The sequence below is a fragment of the Leucoraja erinacea genome, chromosome 4, assembly GCF_028641065.1.
Source record: "Leucoraja erinacea ecotype New England chromosome 4, Leri_hhj_1, whole genome shotgun sequence".
Taxonomy (NCBI): Eukaryota; Metazoa; Chordata; class Chondrichthyes; order Rajiformes; family Rajidae; genus Leucoraja; species Leucoraja erinaceus.
Window position 1 is genome coordinate 59448834 of NC_073380.1, and position 20931 is coordinate 59469764.

Consider the following 20931-nt stretch of genomic DNA (forward strand, 5'->3'; position numbering starts at 1 on the left):
CAACCTTCCTGTTCATCACGATGTGTGTCTGTATCACCTTGGCTTTGCACCATGTGAATTTCCCTGGGACAGCCCTGTCCCCCTCTTGCCCTGTCCCACACTTGCATAACGGGCTGGTAGGAAGCAATGGGTGCGTGCGTGCTGGCGCGTGTGTGTTAGTTCCACTCTGACAGTCGCCGTTCCAGTTGCTGGTTTTTCAGGTAAAAATCGCCTGAGTGGGACAGGCCCATGAGGCAGCAGTTCTACCATCTGCGCCACTGTGCTGTCTTACGTGCTACTGTTATAAAGTAACATACAGCCTTTAGATTTCTAGCTTGCAGTAACAAAAATAAACTTATTTCTATAGAAAAGACCTTTATTGCAAGTCGGACTTTCTCTAGCCCTAACACCCTTTCCTCCTTTTACCCAATTGTCTTTATACTGCAATTTTCTATCACACAAGGTTTTTTAGGCAGGTAACTACATATAGCAGAACTACCTGTGCTGAGGTTAATTTTGGATGGTACAATTCCCTTTGGACTAAGTCCTACAATCTAAATGATTTATGAAAAGTATTACTTTTTAACATAGCTTCAAATGTATTAGTTGCAGCACAATGGCACTAAATTGGTTTTATTGTTAAAAAGCAAGCAAATATGAACAAGATAGCATAACATCTCAACAAGAACGTCACAGAAATACAATGTCTAGTTGAAGGATTTATGCAATTCTTTTGCAGTCTTCTGGTTGTGCGTTTAACGGTGTGGATTTGGAAGAGAAAAGCCTGCTGACAAATGTGCTTGGTGCCTACCGACGCCTCTGCTCAAGACCCCCAAAAGGTGAGGTGCTTTATAATTCCAATTGTGTATCATAATCACTAAATACTGAGTCTGTTTTTTCAAACATCCGACACATTCATTTAGACTTACGGTTTTAGCGATACAACATGGAGACAGGCCCTTCGGCCCACCGAGTCTGCGCTGACCAGCAATCACCCCTGTACACTGGCACTATCCTACACAGTAAGGACAATTTACACTTTACAGAAGCTAATTAACCTACAAACCTGTATGTCTTTGGAGTGCGGGAGGAAACCGGAACACCCGGAGGAAACCGGAGCTAGTGGAATCAAGGGATATGGGGAGAAGGCAGGCACGGGTTATGGATGGGGGACGATCAGCCTTGTTTTTGTTTTTTTACCTTGCCTTGTAAAGCGACTTTGAGTCCCTGAAAAGCGCTATATGAATTCAATTTTTTATTATTATTATTATCACAATGAATGGCGGTGCTGGCAAGAAGGGCCGAATGGCCTCATCCTGCACCTATTTTCTATGTTTCACCTGGAGAAAACCCACACCCTCTCAGGAAGAATGTACAAACTTCGTACAGACGGCACCCGTAGTCGAGACTGAACCTGGGTTTCTGCCATCATGCACCACCGTGCAGCCCAAATAAGAAAGCTTCTGAAAAGCAAATTGAGAATTCTATATTTTTTTTAAATGAGGCGTTTAGATATCTTTGGCTCAAATTCTAAGAATATCATTGTTCTGTCTGGCACATATGACAATAAATCACTCTTGACTTCATTTTAGAGATTGACCAAGTCATTTTGGATCTATCTGTTTTTTAACAGTTATGTGAACCTCATTTGGTTTTTATTTGAAGATAAGGAAGACTACAGATGCTGGAATCTAGAGCACAAGATAAACTGATGGAGGAACATGTTAGGTCAAGTAACATCTTTGGAGGCCATGGGGGGATGGGGGGGGGGGCTGACGTTTTGGGTCATTCAAGACCCTTTATTTTGCCTGAAATATTGACCATCCCTTTACCTGCACAGGTGTTACTTGATCCACTGAGATCTTACAGCAGTTTATTTATTGTTACCAATAATCTGGGGTTGCTGGAGGTGGACCAGCATTCTGGCAGGCAGGTTTGCCACTGCTTCAAGGTTGGGTTTAAACTAAACAGTGAAGGGGAGGAGACAAACTGGAGATATAGGGATGGAGTTAAAGGGAAAGAGAATATAAGAAAAGTTAAGAAGCTCAGGAAGGGATTTGGAGAGTATGGCCAAGTAAAGTAGGAATTTTAAAATAGGGATCGATGTGAAGGGTGAGGGGAGTAATAATGGATTAAAATTATTATATATGAATGTACAAAGTTTAAGAAATAAAAGTGGATGAGCTTGAGGCTCTGTTAGAAATTGGCAAGTATGATGTTGTGGGAATTGCATAGACATGGCTGCAAGAGGACCAGGGATGAGAATTAAATATTCAAGGGTATACGTCCTATCAAAAAGACAGACAGGTGGGCAGAGGTGGTGGGGTAGCTCTGTTGGTGTGGCATGAAATTCAGTCCCTTGCGAGGGGTGACATAGAATCAGGAGATGTAGAGTTAGTATGGATAGAACTGAGGAATTGTAAGGGTAAAAATACCATAATGGGAATTATCTAGAGGCCCCCAAACAGTAGCCTGGATATAATGTGCAAGTTGAATCAAGGGTTAAAATTAGAATTATGCAATGGGAGATTTCAACATGGCAGGTGGAGTTTAATAGTAGGATTAAACGAGTACTTACCAGTACGAAGTTTGATCTGTATTTTATGAGGAGTTACGGTGAGGGATTAAGTGAAGACCCCAGCTCCAGTGCGCATGCGGCATACTTCGAAGCAGCGGTGTGAAATCACAGAATAGACACAATATTTGAAGTAAGATAGTAAAGATCACGAGACATCAGTTTATTAGCTTGATCTGTATAATGAGGGTGGGAGCGGCGGGCACTTAATCCCTCACCGTAACTCCTCATAAAATACAGATCAAACTTCGTACTGGTAAGTACTCGTTTAATCCTACTATTTTACTTCGGAGTCACGTGAGTGATTCCGTGAAGACTTCAAAGGTCTGTGATTTCAAACCGTGTAACAGTTTTTATTTCACTCACTGCCGAAGTTTATGAGGGAGGAAGTGTTATCGTAATCAACCAGTGGATCTGCTTTCAAAAGAAACAGAAAGGTATTTGTTAACAATAACAACATAACAGAGCTCCTCTGAGCTTAAATTAATATTGCAGTTTGTAATATTCTCCTGCAATTAAATCAGGTTTATCAACGGTTTATAATAAAAAATGTTCTGAACGCGGTTCCCTTGACCATTCTGCTGTATTGAAAATGTGGTCAACCGGGATGTCCATTCGTTCAGCCGCTGATATCAATGCTGCCCTAGTGGAATGGGATTAAATGTATTATTATCTATTCCGGCAGCTTTCAGTACCTGTTTGAGCCACCTTGGAGTGGTTTGGCTCGTACCCCGTTTTGGGTTACTGTGGTTGACCCATAGGCTTTCCTCTCCCTCTAAGATAGTGGGTTGTGTCTATATATAGTAGTAGATGGGTCACCACACTCAACCTGGACTCTGGTGGGTAGGCCCGGAATCCCACCAGTGAATCAGGCGTTCCTGGTCCATATAGCCATATAACAGCACGGACTACAGCACGGAAAACACAGGCGATCTCGACCCTGCTAGTTCGTGCCGAATCCATATACCTGCGAGTTAGATTTTACCAGACCTAAATATGAACTTGATGCGTCTGGGGTAATCACCATGTATCCAGTCTAGTTTATGGAGTGACCGGACTCTTTGAGCGTGTACGAGAGCCATAAGCATGAGCCTTTTTTAAAACACAGATTAAGCAAGCTGAGGGATCTGGCTGGTGCCATTCTCTGAGGTATGTCAATATCACACCAATATCCCATACATGGGTATATACCTGGGTGTTTGGGGCTTATATTATAGTTGCCCTTCATAAGTTTACCTTCAGTGGATGGGATCCCATGCTCTGCTGACATGCGGTTTTAGATAAGCAGATAAGGCGCTCCATGCTGTATTTACGGCACTGTAACTCACCTTTTAGTCATGGTGTAGATGTTCCAGGAACTCCAATACGTCAGTGGTTGAATAGTTCGTTGTCCCTGCGTCGTGGCAGTATTTTACCCATGTTAGCTTTTAGTGACTGTTCGCAGGGATGCCGACATGGTGGTAATGGTTCCTTTGGATAATCCCAGTCCCTGGTAAGGTCTATTCAAAACCTGCACCCAGGAGTTAGATGTTTCCCTGGCATGGGTGGCTTATGCCTGATACTGGGTTGAGTCAGCAACCATGGTCCACTAGGGAAATCCATAGGTGACTCGCCCACCGTGTCGTGATGAACTGGGAACCATGGCTGTAGGCCGGTCGGGCACGTTCAATATCTCGGAGACAGATCCCATCTGTATTGCGAAGTGCCCGACTGATGAGGCAGAAGGGAGGAAGGCAAAGCAGAAATTCCCCCTTCCAGCGTATAGGCATCTATCGCTGCTGCCTCTAATCTGGTTCCTAAGTCACATACATGGGTTACTGGTGATTCCGTCTTGTGCAACCAAATTGATATCTGGCTTTCAAACTGCTTAATAAATTTAGCAGATATTTTGGGTTATGACCATCTATTCAATGTAATCATAAATTGTACCCCGTGACATGGTGTCTCCCACTGTGTTCTAGCTCCCTAGGACATAGGCAGCTGATAGTTAAAATGTCTTTTGACACACCATTGCCAGATTTGTTTGACCAATTTGTTGCACAATAATGATTATTATGCTCCCCATATGGTTGATATAAGCCACCACCATAGTATTATCAATCCGTAACCATGCATATGCTTTTTAGCCCAATAGGCGATCACCAATCCCAAGAAGTTGATGCCCGGTATGTGTAGTAACGATGTTTGTGAATTGGTCCATCTGTTACCTGTGCTGGATATGGAGTTTAGTTGCTCCCCAGCCTAAAGTACTGGCATTGGTTTTTAAAAATAACCAAGTTGGGATTGGTGATGATAATAGGGCTGAAAACTATGCCAAATATATGTCTGCCCACCACCTTAATTGTGATATAGCTTCAGTGGGTACATTCATGATTTGATTATAGTGACCCAAGTGTCTTGGCAAAGTAACAGTCATATGGACGGAATTGTTATTGAAGCCCAGATAATCCTTGGTAGTAACGCTTCAATTCTGGTTTATCTGGGCGTGGGATGAACCTCAGCTTTAGGGAGCTGTTTCGTAGCTAGAACTGCTCCACAGCTAATTCCTTTGTTTCCCCTAATATGAGGATATCATCCAATATGTGCCATGATTATGCTTGTTTTCTTAATATTTTCATGGCCATTTTTAATAGTTTAGGGCGGAGGTTTAGACCATATGAAATACTATATGCTCCCATGGTTGCCCTAACCGGGATATCCATGATCCAGGTAAATATATTTAGGTATCTATAATGATCCTAGTGTATGGTATAAGATAGTTAGCATCTCCCATATCAACGCTCCCCATAGGTATCCTAGGGAGATCAGATGTCTGGCAGTGACAAAACTCCACCTCCATCTTAAAGTGGATATACTCAACAGATTTATTTAGTGATATTAGATCAATGATGATGCTACATTCATCATCTTTTATAGTTTTGGTGAATATATTCGATACAAATTCCAATCTGTTTAGTAATGTGCCTGTTTAGTTCAGCTTGCCTTCTCACTTCTCTTTTCTTAGAGGGAGAAACAGCCCTTTGGGCGCATTGCTGAACTGGCAGTAAAATGCCCAATTTGAATTCGTTTTTATCCTCTAATGCTGTTGAGTATATTTTGGTTATTTGTGACAGCATCCCATGCTTAGCCCACTCCCCATGCAGTTTAGTAGAACACCCTTGTTTTAGTGTAAACTGGGAGGAACCAGACTACCTACCTCCATGCTTGTTGTTTTTCATGAAGGCGTAGTTTGCTGGTATGCTGGTGCTGTCGGTGGGGCGGCGCATCTTCCCACGGCTCCGCTCTGGGCCCCGTCTAAAAAGAACTATGGGGGATCTGCAGCGGTCACCAGGCTTTCACCAGTCCTTGTTTGATATTGCTGGTGGATGCCGAGGGGTGCTGCCAGCTGGGTGTTGGATGTGATGTCCTGCTCGTCCCATAGCCTGCTCCCTCTTCCCCGCAGCAGCGGTTTGCATAGCCCCATATATTCGGGGTTGCGGGCAGGTCTATATGCACCATCGTTCAGTCGAGTATCCCAAATATGGGAACATCTTAGGCGTCAGCACCAAAGGCGAGCAAAGGTGGTAACATCTTGACCTTCTGTAGAATTCGCTGCTTGTCTGTGAGTCTACGAGACCCAGCTGCCTGCGGATTTGCCTCTGGAAAGGCCTGTTCCTGCAGGGCTTTTGTTGGGAAGATGGTCGCGTGGAGGAGCCATGTAGTGGCCCACGACACCCAGTGGCTCTTCCTGATCATGCTCCCCTGGCATACTGCTGTTCTCGTCCGCCTGCCCAGCGCTTAAGCCAGCCCTGGCCTCCTTAGCCCTTAAAAAAGGAGCATAAAGGATGCGCTAAATGGGAGGAGGCAAAGCACTCCACTCCGCTGTTGCATCAATCCCTCGACAAGGGAGATGGCTAGTGCAATAGCACTGGGGTAGGAGTCAGCTCCCTTGGCATTCAGCCAGTGCCCCTTTACACCGGCGGCACAGGGAGCGGCTCGGTGTCGAGTGAGCGGGAGCATTGAAATAGCTCCACCGCTACCGGTGGCTGCCTCCCAGATAAGGACCCTCGTGTGGAGTTGGGCAGGCAGTCCTTCTCCTGGAGGTGAACTTCATGACCTCCTCTGGCTTGGGGAGACAGACATACTTATTTTTGCTGTCTCCAACCTGTTCCAGTTTGGAGGAAGATGGCTCCTGTAGAACCTGTAAATTGGTAAGATTTCCCCTTACCTGTAAGTAGAGGCTGCCTGCCGTTTTCCAGGCGGCGTTGTGGCGGTTCCCGGGCGGTGATTCTCCTGGTCAGGAGTCTGCAGGGCTGCCGGTCGGGTTTTTTAAAATTTCCCGCCGGTCCGCTGCTGTACGGAACAGCTGTTCAGCGGACCGGCATAGCGCAGCTCCCTGCAGCGGTCCGCAGCGTTAGCGGTCCGGGTGGCACCTTTGGTCCGCAGCGTTAGCGGTCCGGGTGGCACCTTTTCCCCGTCACTGTCGGCCCCACGCTGGAGTCGAAACGGGGCCCGCTCACCATGCCTCACTTTGCTCCCGCTGGAGCAAAAACCACAAGGCCCGAATAAGGTAAGTACTTACCTCTCGTCCTTGGATGCGGGAGCTAGCCCGACTCCCGCTGGCTGCCGCGTTCTGCACGCTGTGCGATAATGCCGCATGCGCACTGGAGCTGGGGTCTTCACGGAATCACTCACGTGACTCCGAAGTAAAATCCAAGGAAAGCATTCACTTAATGGTAAGACCTTGATCAGCATTGATGTACAGTGGGATCTTAGTGTCCAAGCCCATCATCCCCTGTAGATGGACTGATGAAGAAGATGAAAATTATGGGTGCCTTCATTGATTGGGGCATCAAGAATAAGAGTCAGACAGTCATGTTGCAGGTTTATAGGACTTTGGTTAGGTCGCATTTGTTGTGTGAAGTTCTGGTTGCCCCCATTACTGGAAGGATGTGGATACTTTGAAGAAGGTGCAGGAGAGGTTTACCAATGCCTGGATTAGAGACTATTGCCTTAAGAAGCGATTGGACAAGCTTGGATTGTGTTCTCTGCAATGTCGGAAGTTGAGGGGATGTGTATAATAAGCATATTTTTATGAGCGGTAGAGATAGGGTAGACATTCAGAACCTTTTTCAATTCTTTGATGGTAAGCGTGCGCTTTTGTTGGGCTGAAGGGCCTGGTTCAATGCTCATACTCGCCAGCTCCCTGATTCATTCGGTTTAAATCATTTGAAGAAGGGTTTCAACCCTAAACCTCACCCATTCCTTCTCTCCAGAGATGCTGCCTGTTCCGCTGAGTTACTCCAGCATTTTGTGTATCTTCGATTTCAACCTGCATCTGCAGTTCTTTCCTAAGCATTTGGTTTTAACTTGGTTTTGTGAATAAGTGTGGAATTAGCAGCATGGGATTCATCACCATGAACAAGTCTTCATCATTGTACCAGAATATGTGCACTTACCTGTTTACCTTACCATAGGAGATATTATAAAGGCGGATACCACTCTGGGGGAAATAAAAACGGGGCAATTGTTTCGAGCAAAATGGATATCTCAAAATATAATTATATTAACTTCTAATTTTTGAATTCTCATTTTGATAAATAATGAGCTCCATTTAGTTCAATGCAATGGTGAATTATGGATTCGAAAGTCCATTATTTAAGAACGTTTAATAATGCGTATACTGTATAGCATTTGAATTAAATTCATATTTCTGCAGGATTTGAAAAATATTTTCCAAACAAATCCAAAAGAGCAAGTGAATCCAAAGGATCGTCCAATGAGGCAAAAGGTATTGCAAGTAGTTAATTGCAAAGATATCCCAATTTATATGATTATAATCATTTGTATTAATTTCAAATTCTGAGTGAGCCTAAATTAACAGGACACATGGATTATTGTGGGTAAATGTCATAGCATGCCTTATGGATGGTATTTACACCTTTTGGAAGTGTTTTCTGACCAGATAAAGTGTATTCCATTAATCCATGTAGAATATCCATTCAATAAAAGAAACAGAGTGCTGCAGTATGTCAGCGAGTCAAGCAGCTTCACTGGAGAACGTTGATGGTGATGTTTTGGGTCGGGACCCTTCAGACTGATTGTAAAGGGGGGGGGAAAGAAATATGGAAGAGAGGAGATGCTGTTCCTTCGGATTATATGTGGCCTCACTCTGGCATTGGAGGAGGCCCAGGACAGAAAAGTCAGTGTGGGAATGGGGAGAGGAGTTAAAATGATTAGCAACCAGGAAATGCAGCAGGCCTTGGAGGATTGAGCGTAAGTGTTCGGGGAAAAAGTGGCCGAGTCTACACGCGAGTCCCACTGTATGGCGACATAACAAATTAAAGATAGAGACTGACTTGCTCCTCTTTGATATCGATGTATTTTCACAGAGACAAAATCTACAAATTCTCAGAGTCCAGGGACAAATGGTTCAGGTGGTGGAAGCGGCGGAAAGAAAGGCGGGCGAAAGGATGATTCTACCTGGTGGGCCAGGTTGCAGAAGGTAACTGCGGAGGACTTTGCTTTCAACCAGCCCTGCAAGTTTCAGTTTCCAGAGTTCCTGACACTTTTTAAAATTCGAAGTAAAATATAGTTTTGGAAACATTTAGCAATTCGGGCAGCATCAATGGAGAAACAAACAAGTTAACATTGGAATTAACGAGATGATTTGAACACCGTATCTCCATCGCAACCTTGGCTTCACTGACACAGAGCTTCCTGTTGTCCTATCCATTTCTCCCCATCCTTTCCACAACTTTCATATTTTTGATGGAGTGTTTTCAACCAGAAATGGTTTGTTTCTCTATCCTCAGAAGTTGTCTGACCTGCCAGTGTTTTCAGTATTTACTTAATATGAGGGACATTTATTATGATTAAAGGTTATAGATTTGCAACATTGGCTTTTTAAAATTCTGTACTAGAATGTGTGTGCTGATGGTAAGGCAAGCGTTTATTGCTCATTTCTGTTATTCCCAGAGTAGAGGTACAGAAAATCAATCTGGTTCTTGCCCCTGATGACTAACTGAAAGTCTAACTTTGTTTTAATTTGTTTTCATGAGAATTGTCAATAGAATTTTCTGTTCTATGTTCATTTGCAGCATTTAAAAGACTTTTGGATATGCACATGGATATGCAGGGAATGGAAGGATAAGAATTGTGTGCTGGCAGATAAAAGTCAAAAGTGCAGGGCATCAAATAGAATTTGATTTCAAGACTGAATTCGGTTGTGAATACAGACATTCCCCAATTCACACAATAGGCAACTAACGTAATCCCTCAATGACGTAAATAATTCTGCACTCAGTCCCGAGTGCAATCAAGGCACTTTGTAATTTCCACAACACTGTACAATCACTCATTTACGTCCGAAAAAAGCCCACAATGGCGGCAGTGCTTACCCAGAAGGCCGCGTGGCACTGAAAGTGTCCTGGACGCAGCCTGATGCTGCTTAATTGCTGTTCTGTGAACGCTTGCATAAAATCTGGCTCACAGAAGATTCATACAACATAACCCTTATGCAAGTCAGGGAATGTGTGTATGTGTAGTGTTTAGAATCAAAATTTACATTGTTAGTATTGTGCCATAATATTGGTTTAATGTTGTATATTTACAGCAGAGCAGATATTCATTTCATAAAACTACTTCATCTTAATTTGTAATAACGAATGAACTATTTACATAATTTCATATTTAATAGCCTTTTACTTTCTAGGGTGATATTCCATGGGATGATAAAGAATTTCGGCTTTACTTCCTTGGAGGAGCAGCATTTTGGGCAACGGTTACTTATTATCTTTTCTTCAGGAATGTTGGTCGTGAGGTTACGTGGAAAGACTTTGTCAATAACTACCTATCAAAAGGAATAGTAAGTGTTGAACCACTGTATATGTCTCGCCACGTACCAAAATCGTGCGGGCTTATAGATAATTGTCGACTGTAAAATAGTGTCCAGGTAGTCAAAAATACTGGAGAAACTCAGCAGGTGAGGCAGCATCTATGGAGCGAAGGAATAAGGCAACGTTTCGGGACAAAACCCTTCTTCAGACTGATGTGGGGGTGGTGGGGGCGGGAAGAAGAAAGCAAGAGGCGGAGACAGTAGGCTGTGGGAGAGCTGGGAAGGGGAGGGGAAGGAGGGAGAAAGCAGGGACTACCTGAAATTGGAGGTCAATGTTCATACCGCTGGGGTGTAAAATACCCAAGCGAAATATGAGGTGCTGCTCCTCCAATTAGCGGTGGGACTCACTCTGGCCATGGAGGAGGCCCAGGACAGAAAGGTCGGATTCGGAATGGGAGGGGGAGTTGAAGTGTTGAGCCACCGGGAGATCAGGTTGGTTAATGCGAACTGAGCGGAGGTGTTGGGCGAAGCGATCGCTTGATCTCACCGATGTAGAGCAGTTGACACCTAGAGCAGCGGATGCAATAGATAAGGTTGGATGAGGTGCTGGTGAACCTCTGCCTCAGCTGGAAAGACTGCTTGGGTCCTTGGATGGAGTCGAGGGGGGGAGGTAAAGCGACAAGTGTAGCATTTCCTGCGGTTGCTAAGGAAATTACCAGGGGACGAGGTGGTTTGGGTGGGAAGGCACGAATTGACCAAGGAGTTGCGGAGGGAGCTGTCTCTGCGGGAAGCCGAAAGGGGAGGAGATGGGAAGATGTGGCCAGTGGTGGGATCCCGTTGGAGGTGGCGAAAATGTCAAAGTATTATCTGTTGTATGTGACAGCTGGTAGGGTGGAAGTTGAGGACAAGGAGGTCTTTGTTACGAGTGGGGTGATGGGGAGTGAGAGCGGAGCTACGGGATATAGAGGAGACCCTGGTGAGAACCTCATCTATAGTCGAAGAGGGGAACCCCCGTTCCCTAAAAAATAAGGACTTCTCCGATGCCCTGGTTTGGAACACCTCATCCTGAGAGTAGGGGATAGTCCTTGCAGGAAGCAGGGTGGGAAGAAGTGTAGTCCAGATAGCCATGGGAGTCAGTGGGTTTGTGGTAGATGCAGGGAGTGGATAAGAATGCAGGGAGTGGATAGGAAGGTTGGATAACATTGAACTAGTGTGAATAGGTGATCAATGGTCGGTGCGGACTTGGTGGCTGAAGAGCCGGTATCCATGCTCTATCTCTAAACTAAACTGAAATGTTATCTTTACTATTTGGTGTATGGGAAATTTGGATTCTCAAGTGCCATGAAATGGGCTAATGGTTTGATTAACTTTAATAATGTTTAGGTCAATTCAGTTTCTCTGGAAACCTGCAGAAATTTAATTGTAATTCCTTAGAAGGCTTAGAAAGTTTGGCATGTCCCCAACAACTGTCCACAACGTCTACAGATGCGCTGTAGAAAGTATTTTATTGGGATGCATCACAGCATGGTTTGGAAACGGCTCCATCCAAGACTGCAAGAAACTGCAGAGAATTGTGGACGAAGCCCAGACCATCACACAAACCACAACCTCCCTTCCATTGACTGCATCTACACTTCCCGATGCCTTGGCAAAGCCACCAGCATAATCAAGGACCAGTCTCATCCCGGTCACTTCTTCTCCTCCCCTCTCCCATCGGGCAAGAGGTACAGAAGTGTGAAAATGCACACCTCCAGATTCAATATACTAAACTAAACTGAACCATTGATAGGATGCATTTCAAATCTATGGGACAAACTATAAACGTTTTATGACATTATCAAACTTGTATGGGAATCATTTTTGTGGAAGTATTTCATGTTAACAGCTATTTCCATAAATAAAGCCCCATTCTTGACTGCAAAGAATCAACATTATTTTATATATGTTATTTATTTTACCTTTATTATAAACATTTGTACTTGCATTTGAACATGTAATAACTATATGGAAGATGGATGCCTTGTACCACAGTTGGCCTGGTGAAATGAAGATGAGTTGTCAAAGAGCTTGTTATGAACTAAAACTTTTCTCCTTGTTAGGTGGACAGGCTGGAAGTCGTAAACAAACGCTATGTTAGAGTAGTTTTTTCTCCAGATAAATTAACCATGGATGGGGTAAGTTTATTTATGCAATATTCTACTTTGAAGATTGTTGTGAATTGAAATGTGCACTATTTAACAGAACTTATGTTTACATGTCTATATGCCACCATTTTACAATAATGAAATATTTTGAGATGCTTATCAAACGTGTTACTGAGCCTCGGGAGATAAAAACAGCAAAGGATGGATTCTATAAATTATTCAGTCCTGGCAATATCCTCGTAAATCTTCTCTGTACCCTCTCCAGTTTAACAACATCTTCCTGTAACACGGTGCCCAGTACTGAACACAATGCTCTAAATGCAATCTCACCAATGTCTTGTACAATTGCAACATGACCTCCCAACTTCAAAACTCAGATGATGGAGACAAATGTAATCAATGGCTTCATCTCCCTTATCTGGGAAGGACAGGCTAAGAGACCCCTTCTGTCATCCCAAGGGTCTTTCTCGACTGCCACCAGCCACTGAGTGTGGCTTTCACCGTGAACCACAACACACATGAGCTTCACCACATTGCAACTTTCAAAGGGAATGGAAGCAATGCCATCGGTACATGTGGACTTCTTTGACCTTGCAAAATCCTTTGAAAGTTGATTGCAAGGGACTTTGGAGCATTTTCTCTCAAATTGATTTGTCGCCTAAAATTCATTTACATTCAGTGTCTTCAATTTGATGACATACGGGTTATGCTTAATCTTTTTCACCATATTACTGCAACAAATCTTCCCGATGGAATTTAACTAATGTACAGGCCAACTCAAAAATTGTTCATCCTAATCACTTCCATTCTTGAAAAAAAGAGACAGAAAGTGCTGAAGTAACTGAAGTAACCAGGCAGCATCCCTGGAGAACATGGATAGGTGACATTTCGGGTCAGGACCCTTCTTCAGACTGATTGTGGTGGGGGCAAGAAAGCTGTAACAGAAGATGGACACGATAAAGGCTGGCAAGCGATGGTGGATACAGGCGAGGGGGATTTTTGACAGCAGATGATTTGACAAAGGCTTGATATGAAAAGACAAGAAGTGTGAGATAAGGATAGAACGGGTATGAATTGTGAGGCCAGAGGAAGGAATATACGTGGAAGGGGTGAAATGGGTGTGTGTCCAGGTGGTGCACAGGGAAGGGGCAGGGGATAGTTTACTGATAGTTGCCTAAAATTGAGAATCCACTGTTTATGCCGTTGGGTTGTAAGCTAGCCAAGCTTGCACTTACGCCCACAATTTGCACCTCCTCTATTAAGAAGGGTCCCGACCCATAACGTCACCTGTCCATTTTCTCCAGAGATGCTGCCTGAACAGCTGAGTTACCCAGCATGTTGTGTCCATCTTTGATATAAACCAGCAACTGCAGTTCCTTTTTATTACCTTTAATTAATTAGATTCAATTTAAGGTGCAATATACACTTTCATTGTAAGAGAGTGTAATTGGTCTGTTGCTCGTGTGCTTGTTTCTACAGCAGTACGTATGGTTTAATATTGGCAGTGTGGATACTTTTGAACGGAATCTGGAGTCGGCGCAGCAGGAACAGGGCATCGAAGGTGAAAGTCGGATACCTGTCGTATATTCCACCGAGAGCGATGGGTAAGATTTTGGTTTCTTTGCTATTAATTTCTCTTTGGAAATGTGTTCTGCGTAACAAAAGCAAAGTCAAAATTAAGAACAGTGTAGTCCTGCACATGCAAGAATAAAGACATTGAGTATTTAGAAGGACCATCACTTTTCTTTTTGTACCTGCCATCCTGTGGAACCATATCATATGTACACCAGGATCTTGATGTAAGCTAACAGCGTACAACCCAGTGGTATGAATATTGACTTCTCTAACATCAAGTAACTCTTGCTTTCCCTTTCTCTCTGTCCCTCCCTCAACCTAGTTCTCCGACGAGTTTCACTGCCCTACTGATTAATTTTACTGTTTCTATGCCTCGTTGTCACCTTCCCCTCAGCCAACAATGAACCATTTCACATTTCCTTCATCATTGTCTGCTTTGATCTGTCGTTTTCACACATTACATTCTCATTGAAACGACACCCGTTCCTTCTCTCCAGAGATGCTGCCTGAGTTATTCCAGCATTTTGTGTCTATCATCTATACTCAGTACTGATGAAGGCCAATGTGCTGAAAGCCTTTTCTGACCACTCTACCGGCCTGTGACACCACCGTGAGATATGCAGGTTCCCCTTGTAGCCGTCTATCTGTTGTCCAGGTGTCCAGGACAAGTGGTTTATTGTCGAGGAGGAACCTCCAACTGCTTTTGCCAGCCATGCAAGCAGTCTCCACGCTTAACTCTCACACCATCTGAGCTGTGATGTTTGGCATCATGGTATGCCGCCTGACCCACTGAGTTACTTCAGCCTTTTGTGTCTATCTTTGGTGTAAACATCTGCAGTTCCTTCCTACACTAATAGTGTAATGTTCAGGGAACATTTAAGATTGTGATCTCAACCTGGGGCTGGAACTTTTACATTTTTTCCTGCCTCTCCCTATTTCCAGTTTTTTCTTCTGCTGCCCCCCCTCCTCCCCCCCCCCCCCCCCCCCCCCCCCCCATCCCCCTCTGCAATGTCTGAAGAAGGGTCTCGACCCAAAATATCACGTATACATTCTCCAAGGATGTTGCCCAACCCGCTGAGTTACTCCAGCACTTTGTAAATTGAGTACAGTCCCTCCAAAGGCTGTGGTGGGATTTGGACTTGGTTTCTGGATAATAAATCTAATAACAAACTGTCATGCGGTTGCATCCTCCCAGAGTTATCCCATCATATTGGCTCCTTGATCCTGATATTCAATTAGATCTGTGCGGCAAGTCTTTCAGAGCCATTGTTCTGCATAATCTGAAATAAAAACAGTACATATTGCAACTACCCACCAGGTGGGGCAGAATCTGTGGATGAGTCGCAGTTAGAGACCATTCATTAAAACTGAAATGTTAACTATTTCTTTTTCACAGGTTCTCTTGACCTGCAAGAATTGTAGGCAATTTCTTCATTCCGAAATGCATACATTTAAAAAAAAAAAAAAAAATTGGGTCCAAAGATAACAGTTGCAAAATGATTGGTGCGCATAAATTTCTATTGAAATTAGAACTCCAACCTTTTAGATTGTGAATCTTGTGTCATTAAGTTTCAGCAATTCAACAATGGGCAATTTTCTGTTAATTAGAAATGTCCATAAAACATTAGAAGAAGAAACAAGGAAGTGCAGATGCTGGTTGACAAAAACGACACAAAGCAAAGATCTTATAGCTCCGCTATAAGATCTTTGACACAAATTGCTGGAGGAACTCCGAGTCAGGCAGCATCTCTGGAGAAAAAGAATGGTTGGCATTTTGGGTCTGGACCCTTCCTCAGAAAAATCACCCATCTTTTTTTTTTTTTCAGAGATGCTGCCTGACCCGTTAAGTTACTCCAGCAATTTGTGTCTTCTATAAAACATTGTATTGTCGTTTTATTTATTACTTGCGTGTTTCAAAACATTGGATTTGGTGCATAAGATTTGATAATGAATTCTCCCATGTTACATTTGAATCGCCTTTGCTCAGCTCGTTTCTGTTGAACATGCTTCCGACTATGCTGATCATTGGCTTTCTGCTGTTTGCCCTGAGACGAGGATCAGCGGGCATCGGCCGATCGGGGCGCGGAATGGGTGGACTGTTCAGTGTGGGAGAAACAACAGCAAAGGTTCTCAAGGACGAAATTGATGTAAAGTTCAAGGACGTGGCAGGATGTGAGGAAGCGAAGTTGGAAATAATGGAATTTGTTAATTTTCTGAAGAATCCAAATCAGTATCAAGAACTTGGAGCAAAAATTCCAAAGGTGAGCTGCCTTGTTTTCAGGCAAAGTCCAAGCTGATTAAGGTATAATTAACAACTAGAAACGAGGAACTGCAAATACTGGCTTATAAAAAAAGGACATTGGAGTAATTCAGCAGATCAGGCTGCATCTCTGAAGCCCATGGCTAGGTGACGTTTCGGGTGGGGACCTTTCTTCAATCCCAGCCCGAAACGTCACCTATCCATGTTCTTCAGAGATGCTGCCTGACCCGCTGAGTTACTCCAGCACTTTGTGTCCTTTTATGGTATAATTAAGGTTTACGGGTAGCTCGTTGAAAGTAGTGCCATTAACCAGTCCTGTAAGTTTTATTTTGGCATTGAGATATCTATTATACTGAGACTTGGAGGTAAAACATTTTTAATATTCTGCAAATATGGGTAACCAGTACACTATATAAACTTGGTTTTCTTGGACATTTACCAGAAATAATTAAAGTGGTCTGCAATACCTTCATGTCCCCACCACTTCCAGTCTTTCACTGATAATGCAGCAGCATCTGTTGTAACTATAAATTTGACTGACTTTTATGTCAGTTCCAGAGGCCTTCTTTGGCAGTTAAATCTTTATTCAAAATTAAAGAAATATATACCAAAGTTCAAAAACCCGCCTGACATTCTCAGTGTCTATATATTAATTAGTGTTATATTCGGTAATGTTTGCAACTATTTTTAAGCCGAGCACCGTTGCCACTCTTGTGGCCCCTGGAGTGATATATCTTTCGTTTGATGGGCCTGGACTCTGTCCCTCAATGTCTCGCAGTGACAGAATCCTAGACTGAGGTCCTCACCCACAGAGCCTTGGCGTTGGCTGCTCCAAGCTTCAGCGAGTCCCTCAATGTTCACCAACCTTTTGAGTGAATTAAAATTGGATAATGTTTAGTCAACATGCTAGGAAGAAAGCAGAGTTGATGTTTTTAAAAATTATTATTATGCTAGGTAATGTTTGAATATGTGGGCCAATTTATGTTGTTGCCCGCGTGAAAACATTTGTTTTGCATTTGGTAAGGTAGTAAGTATGTATGAAATATTTCCACCATGTTACCTTTTGTGTTGATCTACACATTACGCCTGTGATTTAGTAAAAGAGCTTCATTTGGAGGCACCAGAGTGACGCAGCGGTAGATTTGTTGTCTTACTACACCAGAGACCCAGATTCGACCCTGACTACAGGTGTTATCGGTGTATAGAGTTTGTACGTTCTCCCTGTGAACGCATGGGTTTCATCCAGGACCTCTGGTTTCCTCCTACACTCTAAAGACGTACAGATTTGTAGGTTAATTGGCTTCGATAAAATTGTAAATTGTCCCCAGCAGGTAGGATAGTGTTAGTGTATGGGGTGATCATTGGCTGGCATGGACTCGGTGGGTTAAAGCGCCTGTTTCAACGTTGTATTTTTACAGTCTAAAAGATACTGTCTAATGAAGTTTACATCTTTCTCTTACAGGGTGCTATTCTCATGGGCCCTCCAGGCACTGGCAAAACACTGTTAGCCAAGGCCACTGCAGGAGAGGCCAATGTTCCATTCATCACTGTGAATGGTTCTGAATTCCTGGAAATGTTTGTCGGTGTCGGACCTGCCAGAGTAAGTCTTTTTCCACTTGTAAAATAAACCGATATAGTAGTTAAAAATAAAGTGCTGGAGCAGCTCAGCGGCGGGTCAGGCAGCATTTCTGGAGAGCATGGATAGATGACATTTCGGGTCGGGACCCTTTCTTAGACTGAATTTTGTTTGTGGGGGGGGGGGGGGGTGGAGAAGCTGGAAGAGAGGAACAGGACAAAGCCTGGCGAGTGATAGGTTGATACAGATGGGGTTTTTGATAAGCAAATAGTTGAATAAAGGCCAGAGATGAAAAGACCAAAAGGTGTGAGATAAAGATAGAAGAGGTACAAATATCCCTCCCTTGTCTTTAAAGCGCCATGGACTGCTGGAAACTTAAACAAAACAAAGATTAAATGTAAGTTAATATTTGTGAAGCTTGCATTTCTTCCACGGGCAGCCAGGGCACTCGGATGTCCCGATGCGGGTCGTTTCAGCGACTGCGCATGGGGCCAAGATGCTGATTTCACGGCAGGACTACTGGGCTGACCCCCTCCGACCCGATATTTGCCAAATCTGATGAAAATGTGGTAGTGACGCTGGCCTCCGAGAGCAGTTGAACACTACTGGAACTGGCCTGCAAAGTCTGCCTCAGAAACATAGACACATAGAAAATAGGTGCAGGAGTAGGCTATTCGGCCCTACGAGCCTGCACCGCCATTCAATATGATCATGGCTGATCATCCAACTCGGTATCCTGTACCTGCCTTCTCTCCATTCCCCCTGATCCCTTTAGCCACAAGGGCCACATCTAACTCCCTCTTAAAAATAGCCAATGAACTGGCCTCAACTACCTTCTGTGGCAGAGAGTTCCCGAGATTCACCACTCTGTGTGTGGAAAATGTTTTTCTCATCTCGGTCCTAAAGGATTTCCGCTTTATCCTTAAACCCCTTATCCTGGACTTCCCCAACATCGGGAACAAGAAGTCGGCCATGGTTATGGATCTGCCCGGTCTGGCCGGGCTGGTGTTCCAGAGTTCCAGGCAAATTGGACCCATTGATTGGTCGCAGAAGTCCCGATGATGTTAAGATCGGCCACTTCACCAGGCCGAGGCTCCACATTTTCTGTGGACTTGCATGTGTGAATTCAGTGCGCCCGCGTAATGTTGTCCAGATTAAAGGAGGTGCCGGACCACCAGTTGCTGAAAAGTCTGTGGTGGACCTTTACCATGATTGCTCACAGGCAAATAGTTAAGACTGTGGCTGCAAATTACCAGCTAAATGCTAAAGCCTAACACTATAGTTATACAATGCATTCTCTCCTCGAAGCAGGTTGCTATTTGGCTCTCCATTAAAATGTTTTAGTGCTGTATATATTCCATTAGTTGCAAGATAGAGACAGACAAAATATAACACAAAATTAGGGTCTTTCCATTCTGGTATGAATCCCTATCTGAACAATGGTAATAAACATTGCCAATTTGTACCAGCTTCTATTCATTATTAAATGTTGACACTGAGGTGATATGCTAACTTGCACTCTGTGTTCAATGGTACTTGGTGACTGGAGATGCCCAGTGTTTTTTCATTTCAAAAATAAACTTTAGTTAGAATAAAGAGTATATACAAGACAAAAACCGTGCAAAAACTCTTCATGCATTTACAGTGTATATATTCAATAGTGTTATTCTCAGTATAGTTCGCACCTATCTAAAGCACCTTTGCCACTTGTGTGGCCCTCTGGGGTGATATCCCTTCCCTTGTTTGAGGGGTGTCCCCACCAGACTCTGCCCCTCAATGTCTAACAGCAGAAAACATTAGATTGTGGTTCTCTCCCATGGAGCGTTGGTGATGGCTGTACCAAGCTTCAGTGCATCCCTCAATGTATACTCCTGCAATCTGAAATGGGCTAGTAGGCACCATTCCCTGATGGACATCTCTCTGTGCTGGGAGACCTACAAGTTGCTTGTCCTATTTGCACAATACAAGACGGCCTGCAGAGGGTGCCCTGCAGAGGGTGCCAAGTCATTTGGATTCCTAACATGCGTTAATGCACTGTTGTGAGAGAACATTCTTGTTTTTGGGTACTCAGTTTTGGTTTTAGAGATACAGAATGGAAACGGGCCCTTCAGCCCACTGAGTCCACTCGGATCATCGATTACCCGTTCACACTAATTCTATGTTATCCGACTGTTTCATCCACTCCATGCACACTTGGGGGGCAATTCAAAGAAGCCATTTAACGTACAAAAGGAAACCCACATAGTCACAGGGAAAGCAAGTAAACTTCGCACAGACACAATCCAAGGTGGGGATCGAACCCGGGTCTCTAGCCCTGTGAGGCAGCGGCTCTATTAACTGCACCACTGCCGGTACTTATTATTGTGGGTGACTTACAGCTTTGCTAGTTTTGTGATTTGAGTAGTTTCTGCCAATGCAGAAGTGCAGGTTCTTCCACAGAAGATGCGGCTGTCAGGACAGGCGGGTATGTCGTTTGTGAGGTGGTGTGCTGCTTATGTGTGCTCTCAATACCTGATCTAATTGACATCCAGGGCACTCCTCTAAGCTGTCATAGGCCAGAGATTCGCAGAAGTCATAACCCCCTGAAGGCAAGTCCATAACTCCCTGCAAGTGGCATCGCCACTAGATAGAATGGTAAAAACGGCATGTTGTATACTTGCCTTCATGGTTTTGGGCATTGTGTATAAAAGTCGGGAAGTCATGATGCAAGAGTTGGTTAGGCTGCATTTGGAGTATTTGTGCAGTTCTGGTCACCACACTATCAGAAGGATGTTGAGGCTTTGAAAAGGGTGCAGGGGAGGTTTACCAGAATGATGCCTGTATTGCAGAGTATTAGCTACAGGGAGCAGTCCAACTAACTTGGATTGTTTTCTCCGGAATGCTTGAGGTTGCAGGGAGACCTGATAGAAACAGGCCCTTCGGCCCACCAAGTCCGCGCCGACCAACGATCCCCGCACATTAAGACTACACACACCAGGAACAATTTACAATTTTACCAAGTCAATT

The 20931-nt window shown here is 43.9% G+C and overlaps 1 protein-coding gene across 3 annotated transcripts in view; it reads left to right on the forward strand.

The window, feature by feature from the left end:
* The window catches only part of LOC129696462 (AFG3-like protein 2), a 56615-nt gene that overhangs the window by 13215 nt on the left and 22469 nt on the right, over positions 1-20931 (forward strand). Inside the window, exons 2-9 of one of the 3 annotated variants that reach the window (XM_055634377.1) lie at positions 719-818; positions 8253-8324; positions 8926-9038; positions 10248-10400; positions 12470-12544; positions 13997-14118; positions 16077-16350; positions 17812-17949. In XM_055634377.1, the coding sequence (XP_055490352.1) occupies positions 719-818; positions 8253-8324; positions 8926-9038; positions 10248-10400; positions 12470-12544; positions 13997-14118; positions 16077-16350; positions 17812-17949 (1047 nt within the window). Of the gene's footprint in view, positions 1-718; positions 819-8252; positions 8325-8925; positions 9039-10247; positions 10401-12469; positions 12545-13993; positions 14119-16076; positions 16351-17811; positions 17950-20931 lie in introns of all 3 variants that reach the window. The other 2 variants (XM_055634376.1, XM_055634378.1) reach the window with 2 other exon arrangements.